At 36.2% G+C, this 15,693-nt stretch overlaps 2 protein-coding genes across 3 annotated transcripts in view; both read left to right on the top strand.

Moving 5' to 3' along the window:
• Nucleotides 1-5,069, top strand: part of LOC140147360 (uncharacterized) — a 46,701-nt gene extending 41,632 nt beyond the window's left edge. The window contains exons 31-32 of the mRNA XM_072169137.1: nt 2,217-2,267; nt 2,663-5,069. Of these exons, the coding sequence (XP_072025238.1) occupies nt 2,217-2,267; nt 2,663-2,677 (66 nt within the window). The 3' untranslated portion in view covers nt 2,678-5,069. The remainder of the gene's footprint in view (nt 1-2,216; nt 2,268-2,662) is intronic.
• Nucleotides 5,070-6,131: 1,062 nt separating this feature from the next.
• LOC140148818 (uncharacterized) overlaps nt 6,132-15,693 on the top strand; it is a 34,696-nt gene continuing 25,134 nt past the window's right edge. The window contains exons 1-8 of one of the 2 annotated variants that reach the window (XM_072170892.1): nt 6,132-6,232; nt 6,838-6,890; nt 8,120-8,210; nt 8,476-8,733; nt 12,336-12,531; nt 13,614-13,738; nt 14,602-14,877; nt 15,479-15,532. In XM_072170892.1, the coding sequence (XP_072026993.1) occupies nt 8,144-8,210; nt 8,476-8,733; nt 12,336-12,531; nt 13,614-13,738; nt 14,602-14,877; nt 15,479-15,532 (976 nt within the window). In that variant the 5' untranslated portion in view covers nt 6,132-6,232; nt 6,838-6,890; nt 8,120-8,143. The remainder of the gene's footprint in view (nt 6,233-6,837; nt 6,891-8,119; nt 8,211-8,475; nt 8,734-12,335; nt 12,532-13,613; nt 13,739-14,601; nt 14,878-15,478; nt 15,533-15,693) is intronic. The other variant, XM_072170891.1, reaches the window with a different exon arrangement.

The raw sequence follows: 15,693 nt of genomic DNA, 5'->3' as shown, positions 1-15,693 counted from the left end.
TTCATAAACCGATTAACCCGCCAAAATCTGGTCCTAAGTCCAGAAACCTCAGTGCACACTATACTGTGAAAATAGGCTTCGATGGTGACAATGTTGATTGTTTTCATAGCTATACTGCCTGCTGACTTACATCACCCCAACGTTGCAACGGTGTGCCACTTGCTAGTGTAGCTTAAGCCCTGTTATTCAACCTGATTTTGTTTGTTAGTTAGACTGCAACAAGGAGATTTTTCCAATTGTGTTATCTTCCAAGAGAGAACTACACTAGGAGTGCTCATTTTGGTGAAATTAGTAGTAGTAAGAGTATGAGCGGCGTGAGCCGCGAATATTCTTACAAACTAGTAGCACCCACCAAAATGCTCTTTTAGTATGAGGTGTCCTCTTATGGCCATCTGTCTTGGTCTCAAACTTGTCATCAACTCCAACTTGTTTCTCTATAAACCTGTCACCAACAATTCCTTTGCCTAAGAGGTTATCTACATGTAGGGTCATGGCAGGTAACTGGGTATAATCATATGGTATAATTTATTGAGCAAAGTAGATGGTCATTGTATGTGTCCAGATTTATCATGTTTATAGTTTGACAGTTTGTTGTTGTGTGACAACCTTAATTTATTTTCTCCCTATACATTTTTGCCTTGCTTTCTTTTATAATTCTTCCTCACTTTCTTCCTTATTTTCTTTCCTATTTTTTTTTTCTTACTTTCATTCTTTATTTCCTTCTTCCTATGCATTTCTTTCTTTCTTTTCCTTCATCCTTCCTTTCTGTTTTATTTCTTTCGTTCTTTCTTTTTCTTCTTCCTTCCTTCCTTTCATTCTTTCTTTTCTTTGTTTTTTCTTTCATTTTTCATTCTTATTTTCCTTCTTTCCTTTCTTTCATTACTTCTTTGTTTTTCTTTCTTTTTACATTCTTTCCCAGCAAACACAAAAACGCTTTAAAAACGTTTTAAATAAGTTATATTCTGGCGTTTGGTTTAGGTAAAAACGTTTTCATAACATTAAAATGTCGGGTTATATAGTCATGATAACGTTTTAAAACGTTTTGTATGCAAACACACTACAACAATATTTTTAAATGTTTTCAAAAAATGTTATTGTAAACTATTTTTGCAAATATTTTTGCCATATATTGTGTCAATACTTAAATAACATTATATTAAAATATTTGAACCCAGCAAACACAGAAATGTTCTCAAAATGTTTTTTTCAAAACCTTTTAATAACATTTAAAAGTCGGGTTACATAAAGGTCATGAAAACGTTTTTAAAATGTTATTGAAAATATTTTGGGCAAACAATTTTCGCAAAATATTTTTTCAACCCCAAAATAACATTTTGTTTAGAATGTTTTGTATCAAGTTTTCACGAATGTTTTTGGAATGTTATTAACATGTTTTTATACCCTTTATATAACCCGACATTTAAACGTTTTCTGTAAAACATTTTTGTTTGCTGAGCAGTAGATTATCACAAAATGTTTTTTAAGGTTATGAAAACGTTTTATACTCTTAATATACCCTTTATATAACCCGACATTTAAACGTTTTCTGACAACCTTTTATAACCTTTTACGAATGATGTCGAAAACGTTTTGTGTTTCCTGGGTTCTTTCTTTCCTTCCTACTTTCTTTCCTTTTTTTCTTCAAAATCCAAACTATATTAAAAGAGTATCTTAGCTTTAACCAACTAGGTCTCTCACATTAAGATGTTTCAAACATCTGTCAAATATGGTACATATCTCTTGTCACTACTATAATTAAAAGGTGGTCTACTATGATCTGGTTTACTTTTTGTATGTGAGGTGAAGGTCAGAGTATAGTTGCCTTTGCAAATCCAAAATATTGGGTATTGGTTTTACACCCACCTATGTTTACAACATCAATCTGTCTCAACAATCTGTTATCGGTCAAGTATGTCACATATCTGTTGTCACTTACTACTATAATTGAAAGTGTTCTCTTATTGAAAGTTCTCTTAAAAAGACACAATGCAGTTCATATTGCATTGTACAATTTAAATAGGGGAAATTATAGCACTGCTGGAACAGGGTACGGTGTGCTACTAGACTCCGTAGATGACCGCGCTGATGATCTATCAATGAACTACCCCTATAAAGCGTGGTGCTTTGTTCTTGTTCCCTGATTAAATGCAAACTTTTAACTGCTGCTGAACCATATACCATGTTTAAAAGATGGTAACCGTTATTCTTTATTACAGACCCTTCCACCACAAACAGGTGGTACGACTCATTGGGGTATCAATTCGTGGGTAAGTTACTTGAAAACAACTTATAAGTTTCCCCCTAAATACTTTTTGAAATAAATCGAAAAATATTTGACAAAATGTAAAGGTGTAAAAAGGTATGGGTAGCCGTATTTGTTTTACACATGGACACTCAATATTTCATGCCAGTGTTCCACAATGCAACAACTCCACGACTAACACTTGTGTCCAATTGGCGAACCATCACCTTAGGAACTTCTGATTAAAGTTTCACAGACTCTGATACTGTTCAAACTGTTTTTGCACCCACATGCATGACTCACAACAAGTGAACACACAATGTCCGGGGTTCATACAATTGGAATTGGACTCCGGTTGAAAACAAATATTAAATTGACATTTTCTTTCCTTTATTGCTTTATTCTTTAATTCTGTTACAGGGAAACTACGCATAACAAATGGAAGTATTATGGCATCCACACGGATGTATTATGAATGTTGCAATACGGCAAAGACTTGCCGAAGCACGTATTACCAGGATGGTCTACAATGAAAAGTCATGTATTGGTAAAACGGCTGACAACTAACTACTTGTAAGCACATTATGAATGTGTTTTATAGGGAATCGTCGTCATGGTCACAATGATATCATATGAAACTTGTCCATTGAACATGTTGAACATGTTCAAGACATGGCTGATAGGTTTTATAGCTGACAAATCAGCCGACGAAGATAGTAAAGAACCGTTCAATACGCCGGGAGGAGTGTGAGTTTTAACACAAATAAATCATCAAATAATTTCACGTTTCCCCTGGCGTAAATATTAAACGTCCACTAAGATCAAAGAGCAGTCAGTGTAAAATCGATTTAGTTTTCAACTTTCCCCTTTGCCATATTTAGATAAAGTAACATCTTCACAAGCTAAGTAGAAAAGTACTGCTAATGAAAAATAATGATGAATTTGTCATTACTAGTAACTGACTATATTTTTATGAATGGGCATGAGTAATAAATTCTCCTGATCATTTTGGCCGGATTTGAATCATAAAACTTCGGTTTTATGCCATATTACCGGTCCAGTGTTTGATGAGTCGGCTGAGCATGGAGGTACTACCTCCATGGGCTGAGGAAAGGAAATTAATAAATGGATTTAATTGCACTTTGTATCCAATATAAGTTGTAATAATATTTGTATAATAAATAATTTATGATTCACTTGTGAATTCTCAAAATGGTCTGCCAAAAAGTCGCTCCCCTTTTGGTCGTGCCAAAATCTTTTCCCCCTTTTGACGTGCCAAAACAATTTTGCCCCCCCCTTTACACATGCAAGATTTTGGGAAACCCAAATTTAAAACCTTAGATTGTCTTACCATATATTGAGAGCGTAGCGAGTAGGATATTGTGCGTATTTTTAACATGTTCCTAACGTTTTACTTTTAGGGTGTAATATAGAAACGGTGCTCAAAACTTCTGTCCCAAAAATTGATTGTCCCTCCCCTAGTCCCGCTTTTCGACCTGCCAAAAAATGTTTGCCTCCCTTATGGCCTGATCATTTAATCGATCGATATTCGGGTGGAAATGGTAATGCTGCACCCTTTATTTTATACCACAAAATAGTGCGGTTTGAAGGCCAAATATCATTTATAATACAACCTTTTTAGGGGTGAATGGGGTCTACAGAGAGAGCCACTGTCTGTTTAGGACTACATTAATAAAATATGTCTAAAGTCCTCAAACAGTCATAAGATGGTAACTGAGGGGTCTAATGTCAACGTTGGTAAATGTTGGTTTGAGGACTTTAAATGGAGCATCATGGCATGCGCGTATTTTTTTTGGGGGGGCTTTGGGGGCGCCAGCCCCCCGGGGTCAAAGTAGGGTGCGGCAAAAACGAAGGGGCGGCGGAAGAAGAAGGGGCGGCAAAAACAGGGGCGGCCAAAATGAAGGGGCGGCAAAACGAATTAACAAAGAAAAAAGGGCGCAAAAAATTGAAAAAGCATAAAATTTTTTTTAAACAGGGAGTGTGAATTTCAAATGAAGTTACCTGAATAGGCGATTCCATTTGATATCTACACCCCTGTGTGCGCGATTGAGGTCATGACCTCCATCTAGGGGTGTATGCATGTCAAATGGAATAGCCCATTGGCTGCAAGAGTGTGGCAGTCAAATTTCACTGTATCAGCTACACATTGAGTATGTACAGTACACAGCCTGTGGAGCAAAATATCGATTTCAATTTTTGCGGCTTTTTTTTTTTTTTTGGTTGCTTTTAGGGCGCTAGCGCCTAAAATCCTTTTTTTTTTTTTTGCTCTTCACTTTTTCAAACGACCGTGAAAAAAATTGGGTCAACCTTTTCTGGCTGTTAAGGAGGGGACGGCAAAATTGTTTCTTCTTCAGCCCCCCGGGGTTGGGGCGGCCACGGTACGCCACTGCATGTGCCCCTAATAAATGGTGCTGTGGTGTTTAAAAGGTTGTAAACTGAAAGTGAACTCAATATATAAGTTGATTGCACTTTCAATTAATGTACAGTAGTTGTACTTTTTGTCAAAGAGTACCTTTGGTAAGTTTTAAATACATGTATTTGCCCTAGGTTAAATAACATAAAAGTAATTAAATAATATTTAAATAATTCACATCGCGAGACTAAATTGATGTAAAATACCATACATTGTATAAGAAAGTAGTATCCACGTATTTATTCAAGACTATACATTCAGATCTTGTTAAATTGGTCCTAAAATATTTCGGTATTATGTACCGGAAGATTGAACGCTGAATTTTAGGTTCGACCTAAATGGAGTTTAAAAGATTGAATAAATCTATCGGTTTGATATTGTTTTTATTTTAAATTTATATTGGTTTCATATTGTGCCTTCTTGTATTTTATAGTAAGATTTTATTTCAGCTAGAAGTACATGTATTTATATATAGTAAGGAATAATCACAATATAGACCTCTGACATGGATCATGGTTCTGCATAAAGTCCGATTCATACTCCAAATCTGAGCCAGATTTTTACGAACTCGGCGGTGGAAATTCTCATCGCGCGGTGGAAATTTCGTCGGCGTGAAATCTGTTCAACTTATTCGCATCGCGGCCGTGCACGCTTGTGACTGGCTGCTGGAAAATCATGGTCAGCAAATGCAAACTCCACGTCGCGGCCGCGATGTCGCGATATATCATTGCAATATTTTTAATTATATCGTGCGATGCTGCAATGTTTCAAAAGCATCGCAGCATGGCATCGCGCTGTGATGTGGAGTCTGAATCGAACTTAACGATGCTTTTCATTCCATGATGTTCTCGAATATGATTAATGGTGTCAATAATTGATATGCTGGGAGAGGTGGAAAAACCTTTTTGTGGCGTTGAAAAACAATTAGGAGAAACATCCTTTCCTTTGATTCGTTAGCTGTGATGCTATCTTAAAGTTAATAGGGCAATAGAATTACAAATTATATGCTTATATTTATACTGTACATACATTGTTGGATGAATAAATTTGATTGATTGATTGATTGATTGATTGATTAAATGATCACCTAACTGTGAATTGAATAATGTCAATTGAACAACTTAGAGATTCAAGCTGTACAGGGGTAGAAACGTACAAGTTAATAAAAAAAACCAAAAAACCTACCAAAAATGCAGTGATTGAATGCACTGATTGAATGCATGATTGAAGTTAATCTCTGAAATTCCGTATTTGACAATTTAGACCCCGTATTGTATCAACTTCATTTGAGGAAGTTAATATATTTATTTTACTGTCTGATAGCAACTTCGTTTTACCTTTTCAATTGCCGGTAACGGGTCAAGAACTTTAAATAAAGCTTTTCAAGCTGATTGAATATGCACAAACAATAAACCGGATTCTGCGTCTTCATTATTTTGTAAATTTAATAAGTCTAACTACCACACGAGACATGTATCATTTGGAAACTTTCAGTGGAAATAAACTTATATAGAAGTCATGATCTGCATGCAGTCAGCTACATGATTTGCGGAATTGTAAGTACGTGTTATGTTATGAATGATGACTTATATGATTTTAAATATGCATTTCGTTTTTCGCCAGTGCACTTTTTAATTCTCAACCTTACAAACCTGGACTGAATGGAATTATGTTGACGGTGGAGTGCAAGAATTTTTGAAGAGCCAAAAAAAAAAAAAAAAAAAAAAAAAAAGGGGGGAGGGCAATTTTTGACAGGTAGAAAGGAGTAAGGCAATGGAATTATAAGGCACCTTTTAAACAACACGCTCTTAATGCTTTAAAACACGGTACATATATATATTATACTCAAAGCAAGTAGTTATTGATCAAATGTTGGTTTTCCCTCATTTTCGAATGTTACTTTACAGCTGTTGTCTGTGCTGAAATAAAATTTCCAGTGCAGTAGTTGTAGTCCTTACCCCTATAATATACATATCTTACTTATCACCGATGTGCTATAATTTTTGGTAGAAATGCAAAAATAGGCACAAAATTGGCCAGGGGTGTAGTACCCCCTTGGTTAACCAACATGAATAATTGTATGTGTTTTCCTGTATTGTATTGTATTGAACAAAATATTCGTGATTTTTTTTATATTGCTCTTAACTTGACACCTTGCTAGGAACACCACTTAATGTGAGATAAACTAATCAGTTCTCATGGAAATTAAATAAGGTAAGTTCATATTTATACGCATTCAAACTTTCAAAGGCAATAATGTATCATAATTAGAGACATTGCGATTTCCAAACGTAGACATCGGACGTACGTTGATCTATTCAAATGCGAAATCGACGTAGATACATCGTTGAAAATGCACAAAATGTGTCCATTTCACAATATGTTAAAGACAGTCAAAGATAATGAACTTATGAAGGAAAGTCTAATTATTATTATGACCCTTTTTGTTTGTAACAAATCATTATAATAAAGGTACAGCGATGTGTTACAAAATGGACTAAATTTAAACGCAATATTCACACGCAGAGATTGGCCATTGAAATGTGTGTGATACTTTGCGTAAAAAAAATGACATTGCAATTTCCCATTTTGGATTCTAACGTAGAATAAAAACGCAGATGCTACGTTGAAATATGCTGATTTTACCTCATGTCTAAGTCCATGAACGCGCCCAATTTTCAGGACGAAAAAGTATCATTTTGAAAGTAAAGTCATGCTGTATGTATGTATTGATCTTTAATCTACCAAAATATATGTTTTTGGGCAACTATAATATTTAGGGAGCACAAAAACAATTAGGTTTAATCAGCATGTAGGTCAAAATTTTAATCAAAATCAAAAGCGGTCTGTTTGAATTTAGGCAGAGACTCAGCTCACTGTTATTTTTTCAATCACTATGCCCTCTATCGACCTAGGTTAGAAGCTGTTAGATTAGATCAAATATTATAGTCTTTATTCTAGCTGTCTTGTTCTCCTTCGTGACGAATGAGCACAATCCAGTCTGGAACCGAGACTAGCAATATTTAACACCATATTAACGTACGTAAAAACGTACGCGAAAACGTAGGTTCCACGCGCTGCGTTTGAAAAATCGCAATGTCTCTATTAGCTCCCTTCTTGGTCATATTAACTTAAGGTGTGTTTGTTCTTTTTACATTGATATTCTACCATTAATAGAACCCGTTTCATTGCTCGAATGTTCCAGTGGTTTTGACATGAGAAGCAAAAACGCTTATTCGAGCATTTTAGTGCAACGGGACAAATCTAAAATATTTATTTAGAATTTAGAGAGTATTTGGCCTAATAGGACTGCAGCAAATATGACAATAGCAAAGCAAACAGATCACGAGAGCGAGAAAATTCTTGGACAAGGCCATGAGTTTTCTTTGTCCCGAATACTCACGTTTTCTAAACCAAACTCTCTCCTTATGTTCGTATTTCAGATCTCAGAGCATAAGACATGTACAATGGATCTGTGGTTATCACTTCCGGCGTTACTACTTTTTACATCTTATGGCAATTTTGTTATGGCAAGTGAGTGTTTGAAGAAGTTAAAAATTGACCAAATTGATGTTCTTTAATATTTTCTAATCACACATTTCAAGTTGACGTGTATAATTTCATACATAATAGGCCCTACATCATGATTAGCATCAAGTCAACTGTTAAAACTGTAATTGTACTTTGCCAATAATGTTCCCGTATGATGTCCGTAGTGACTATTTGAACTTTGAACTCCATGGTCATCCTCCGTTAATATTGGTATACCGTACTCTTACTTTTATTACACATTTGGTAGCTGATACTATTTTTGTTACGGATGAGGACGTAACCAACGGGGGAATTTGGAATGGCGCGGTCAATATACCAACTTTGAATTTAGGTTTAGCTCCAATTACTCGATCCGCAACGACATCTATTGTGGGTGTTGACTACGATGCTGCGAATAATAAGATCTATTGGACAGAAGTTGATGACGGCAATACCTACGCAGGCTCTCTGAAAACCTATGACACAGCAACTAGTATGCAGAGTATTCTAGTTTCAGCACTTAATCGTAAGTATTCCCAACAGAGAACCGAAAATCACTGATTTCGACAAGTGCGTAAGACAATAATAACAATAAAAATCAGATATATCATATATATTAAATTGTTAGTCAGTGGCTGTGTTTTAGCATGTAAGCGCTGAATTCATTGGTTCCTATATGTCGCCTATCACACGGTCACGGTTGTTTGATGTCTATAGAATTGGCTTCATTATTAACTAAATGCAAACTGTAGATGGCGCTATTTATCCTAAATCATATTTGTTTATTTGCAAGAGGTAGGTGATTAATACTGCCATTAAAACATGTGGAATAGGTGAAACAAGCAACAAGGAAATTTTATAAACATATTTGATCAAACAATAAAAGGAATTATTTGTATTAAAAGCTTGAATTAATAGATAGATTTTATATCCGAAAAACCTTTAAAAATGCTATAAAAGTGAATAATTTTGTAAAAGAAAGGAAATTAAAGTTGAGAATGACTCAAAAGCATCTGTATACATTAGCATGATATCACTTTTAGCTGTTTAAGCCTAAAATTTGGTTATACATGATGTTTTGTTTGAAAAATTAATAAATGCTCCCATCAAACAACCGTGCGGTAGAGGATATGGTCTGCGTCGTTACACAACACGCTTGTCGAGGTGCGCACTAGCTGAATTCCTTAAGTCTTCTCCACGCCACACGAAGCTGATATCGACGTCCAAATATATTGGAAAATATCAGCATGAGTAACCTCGAACTAGGTTTCACATTATGTTAAAGACAGTCAAAGATAATGAACATACGAATGAAAGTCTAATTATTTTTATGATCCTTTTGTTTGTAACAAATCATTATAATAAAGGTACAGAGATGTGTTAAAAATGGACTAAATTTAAACGCAATATCCATACGCAGAGATTGCCCATTGAAATATGTGTGATACTTTGCGTACAAAAAATATGCTGATTTTACCTCATGTCCATGCAACGCGCCCAATTTTCAGGACGAAAAAGTCTCATTTTGAAAGTAAAGTCAAGATGTATGGATGTAGTGATCTTTAATCTACCAAAATATATGTTTTTGGGCAACTATAATATTTGGGGAGCACAAAAAAACAACAATTAAGTTAAATCAGCATGTAGGTCAAAATGTTAGTCAAAATCAAAAGTGGCCTGTTTGAATTAGGCATAGACTCAGCTTACTATTATTTTTTCAATCACTATGCCCTCTATCGACCTAGATTAGATTAGATCAAATATTATAGTCTTTATTCCAGCTGACTTGTTCTCCTTCTTGACGAATAAGCACAATCCAGTTTGGAACCGAGACTAGCAATATTTAACACAGTATTAACGTACGTGAAAACGTACGTTCCACGTGCTGCGTTTGGAATATCGCAATCTCTTTGTTGTCTTAAACGGTATTAATATTCACGAGACAATGAACGAATGCGAGCGGACTTTGGAAAAGTGCGTTTCATGCATTGATTAGATGTTAAGGACTGAATATGATTTTATTGTAGTGCAAATGACAAAAATCAATACACGCACCTTTTTAAACTTAGGATCATTTACACTACAGCAAAATCATATTCAGTCATTTCAGCTATAAATTATACGTTGAATAATATACAGTCATGGACAAAAGTTTGGAATATTTTAGTATCAAATGCAGTTTTCAATCATATTAGAAACAGATTTATTGTTCTGTAGTAGTGCTCAGTTGAATTAAATTGAAAGATATGAATGTCCTTTGAAGTTTACATCACACAGTTTGTCAATTAAACACAGAATTATCTGAGGAAGCGCATTACAATGGAAGGATTACACAATCGCAACACTTTTTGGCGGTCTCTCTGTATCACAAAATGAGATTAAAGACACTAGAAAACTTTATTGTTTGAACAAAAACTTACATTCTCACTGTGATTTGTTAAGTCGCTTGCTTGAGAAAACACATCTCAATTTATGGTGTGTTTACCCCTTGTCAACTCAAGGCCATTTAGGCGACGTGACATTCCCTCGTCCAGGTTTGCCAAGGTCCCTTGTGGAATATCTCGCCAGTAAGCAATGAGGGCGTGTCTAAGTTCCTGCAGGGTTATTGGTTGGTTGTCAATGCTACCTATCCTGCGGGATACTTCTGCCCATAAGTTCTCTATAAGGTTCATATCCGGGCTCAAAGCCGATCAGTCTAGGTGTTCGTCATTCTCCTTTTCAAGGAATTCCCTCACGCGTAGGGTTCTGTGCGCCGTTGTCGATGTTGTCAACTTGGATCACGAAATTGTTCCCGAAGTCTCTTCTTGCAAACGGATGCATAACTGTATCAAGAAGATACAGGTATTGGTCCTGTTTCATATGTCCTTCTAGCATGTAGAGTAGTGATTTCGACCTACTGTGAAATGCTCCCCCATACTGTAGTTCCACCACCATCTCCTGAACTCTAGGAAGGATACAATCCTCAAGCAGGGCTTGACCAACCTGTCTTCGGCCCTTGAATCGGTCATCTTGCCTGTAGAGGAGGAACCGGGCCTCTTCACTGAATATAACATTACGTCAGTGGCCTACTGTCAAATCCCTATGTCTCTGTGACCAAAGCAAGCGCGTATGCCGATGTCTTTGCAGAAGTATCGGCTTTCTTATTGGTCGTCTTGCGCGAAAACCTGCACTAACAAGTCTATTGTTCACAAGTTTCTTGGTAACATGCGCTTTTATGGATTTCTGACCAAATTAACCTCATAATTATTTGGTCATTTTAGCCCCCAAAGTGCCCATTTTTCGCGCTTTGCGCGACTTGATTTAGCTTTTGCACTATGTGTAACCAGTTTAGCATCATTATGGCCAAACATTTTAACGCGCTTCGCGCGCATTTGTACCATTAACTTATTCTGTCGCCAAAAGGTGCTGGATTCACTATACTTCAAGAATTTTTTTCCAACCCCATCCTCCCAATGTCAAAAAGAAATCTACGCCACTGTTTAGTACACATTTTAAAATACAGCTTTCAACATGGAAACTCTAGAGTAAATAACGATATTTTCTCAATATTTACCAATGATTTTTCTCACTCTGTAAACATTCCACAACCAATAACAAACTACCAGCATTCCAGGCACTTTTGAAACATTAAAACCCTAGAACTACTGAGCCATATTTTGTAACACGAACTACGAAGAGAGGGGTTGTTGCGACCCCCTCAATTTTCAATTATAAAAGTCATATACCATTATATTTAGTACTAATGTATAGCTATGGGTCTCCTCTATCCAGTGATACCATAATAAGTACAAACATTCCCCACATAATGTCACTATTTTGTCAAAAAATTTTACAAAATGCAATTTTCACCCAATTTTCTGCTAAATATAAAAGGAAGTAACTATGTTCACCTAAATAACAAGTAAAAAGTCAGTAGGTCTTGAAAGTATTTCACAACAGTGAAATGAAAATCATTGGGGCCTAATCACCCCCCCCCTCTGTGGTCATCATCTTTGATGGCCGGTCCTTCACCCATGTAAGGGGCTGGTTCACCCAGGGAAGGGGCTGGGGTAAAAATTTTATCACCAAAATGAGCGCAAATGATGTGTTACTTAATATGTTATTTTCTTCAATAATACTTGTTTTCAGTGCCTGGTGATGTAGCTCTTGATCTCACAACTGGCCAAGAAGCGATGTATTGGGTCCATAATGATATTCATGGGACTCACACCAGAGGAATGATTGACAGTAGAATTGAGACATCGGATTTGACGGGAGCAAGTCCTGTGCCGATAATTACTGGACTCGCACTTACATTAGATATAGCTGTTGATCCTTTGACAAGGTATGTAAGGTCCAATTTGTGTAGTGGTATAGAGATTATTATCATTGTTATCAATACGGTACATGCCCTACTCTACATTTTCTTTCAATACTATGCCCAATTTTATGCCTAATTTTTGGTGTGAAAGTTCAGTTAAGCCTTATCTTATTGAAGTATATGTTTTTGCTTACAGGCTTTACTAAGAGTGGGGGAGGGTGGTAAATGATTACCAACATCCCCTATATGACGTCACTATGAAAATAATTCATCACCCATCCTCGATTTGTCGCAGGCCTTTTGTCGAGTCTCACATGAGCGCCTTCTCCAGAAGCTTCAAAACTATGGAGTCATCTCCTCTCTTGAAGATGTAATTTTCAGCCATACCCAACAATTCGCCATCATGTGTGGGGGTGTGTATGTAGGTGGGGGGGGTGGAGCAGTTTGGCATAAGGGGTACCCCGGGCACTATCCTTTGCCTTTGATCCTAGTGTTTATAAACGATCTACTAGAGCATGCTTCATTAAATATTCATGTCTTTGCCAACCATTTTAATCCTATGGATTAGTAATGCGTTCTGTACAGAACCATTGATCACAAGATGATATATCCAACCTCTCAAATGAAATCAACATCCTGCAAGAGTTGGAGAAGAAATGACTCATATCTTTCAACACCGACAAATGCGAAGTCTTGAAAATATCCAAGAAATTAATATCCCACATTTCCAAATCGCAACCTCTGTATACCCAGTTCACACTCCATTGGTCATCTGTATTTGGAACACGCTTCCAGCATCAGTAGTCACAGCCCAGTCCCTGGAGATCTTCAGGAGCCGCTTGAAGCCACTGACTGTCCGTAAACCCATTCTAATCCCACCAGGCTGTTTACTCGTACTCTCGAGCAACAATTTTCACCTTTGCACCTTCTTCAGTATTGTCATTGATCAGAAAAATCACCAAAATTTCAAACAATACTACATGACCAATGTCATCTCAAACATACATAATCTTGTCTGGGTCATTTGTTCCCCTTTGACAGTAAGCCCACTTGTAGGTTATCACTTTAATACCACTTGAATGACAACTATCCTCTTATAACCACAGCTATATATTTTGGGCTGATCTGGAGAATGCTGTTATAGAGAGAGCTATGACAGACGGCACTAACAGAATGTCTCTTGTTAGCTCCAACATAAACTGGCCTTCTGGGATCACACTGGATTTTTCAGGTATTATCATTCAGTTAAGCATGGAAGAAGAAAGAGATATCTTCCATGGTTAAGTATAACCAGAGCATATTGGAAAGAACCTCGATTTTGCCTTATTTTATATTGATTTATCTTTCGCTATAGGTATTTCAGTTTTGCATATTTCAGAGCATAACGTAATGCAACCCATGGCTTTTAGCAGTGTACTTCGATTATATTTATAAACGCGCTTTTATAAATACGCACGTGACTCATGGGCACGACACACCAAAACCAGCAAGCGCGACCAAGGCTCATGCATTGACCACCATGATACAGAAAAGGATAGGAACTCTGTAGATAAATATCATTACATTTAAGTATTAATTGAAAAGCAAAATTATTATACATGGGGGGGGGGTCCGAATTTGTAATGTTATCAAGAACAACATTTTGAAAAATATTCAACGACGGAAACGTTTACAATATAATCAAAAAATGGAACAAAATAGGCAATTTTGTTGCACAGTAGTCTCACGTTGTTGTGTTTGCATTCAACGTATAGGAAGCACCCGCTATGAAGAAGGTCACTTCGAGACTTACTATCTTCAAACTGTTTTTGGCAGCGTGTTTGCGGTCACGTGCGTATTTATAAAAGCGCATTTATAAATATAACCGAAGTACACTGTTTAGAATGTTTAATGTATATAAATATAATATTATAATACAACATAATATAATATAATATAATATAATATAATATAATATAATATAATATAATATAATATAATATAATATGATATAATAATACGTAATATGATATTACACGATACACGTGAACATAATACTATGTAATAATACGTGTATAACATTATCAAATTGATATATATGATTCTATGTTAAAGATCCAGTTGAAAGATTGTATTGGTGTGATCAAGGTCTTCGAAAACTTGAAAGCGTAAAGTTGGACGGGACTGATAGACAAGACTTGTACCAATATGGAATGAGCGTACCAGCATTGCCGTTTGGAATCGGAATTTACGGACCTCTGGTTTATTGGGGTGATCAGGCATGGACCACACTTTTCCGCATTAACAAATACACTAGAGTGGAGCCGGAGTCTGTCGAAATAGCACCAGGCACGACCTTGACTAGTTCCCTCGTTATCCATATACATAGAGGTAATCTACTTTCCTTCTTTCTTTTTATTATTAAGCATTAATCATAGGACCTATATCTTTTCCCATGAGATAAATAAGTTACCATTGGAGGTATGAAGTATTCCCATTATGTCTGATAAGGCAAAATCATTCGATCAATATTGTTTGTATATCTTCTTTTTAGACCTTTATAGACCATAATTATAGGCTATATTATAACAAAAATAACCCTCGATAATTTTCTATATGAAACGTCATATTTGCTATACTTCGAACCAACGTCTCTTCTGTCCAGTGATACCAAAATAAGTATATAAAACACAACAAGTGTAATGTCGATATGCGGGGGCGTCAAGTCTGAAATGGGGGGGTACTCATATTAATTTTGTTGTGTAAGTATATAAGATGTGGTCCCCTGAGAATTGAGCTTTTTCTTCAAAATGAAGCCACAGTTGAATTCATTTGGTGAACCATTTTACTCCATTATTGGTTATACTAGAAGAGAACTCAAAATGGGGGTCTATTATACTTGCGCAACGCAGTGGGGTAAATGTGGGGAATGTATATTTATCAATGAAAAATTTGCCATAAAATATAAATGACTAATCTTGCCTTCGTTTAGACAATCCTGAAGATACAAGATGTACGTTGACCTGTTGCGGAATACCTGCTCCGAGTGAGTACTAACTGAAAACTGAAAAACTAAAAATATTTTATGCCTGTTTCATAACATATTCCAATTATCGGGTAATTAAATCGCCCTGCGACACCGTGTGGTAGTAGGGTGCGGTAGTTTTTTTCTACTTCCCCGCGTACCTGCGTGATTACTCGCACGCG

This window comes from Amphiura filiformis, chromosome 3, assembly GCF_039555335.1.
Source record: "Amphiura filiformis chromosome 3, Afil_fr2py, whole genome shotgun sequence".
Lineage (NCBI taxonomy): Eukaryota > Metazoa > Echinodermata > Ophiuroidea > Amphilepidida > Amphiuridae > Amphiura > Amphiura filiformis.
This window is presented reverse-complemented; position numbering and strand designations above follow the sequence as displayed.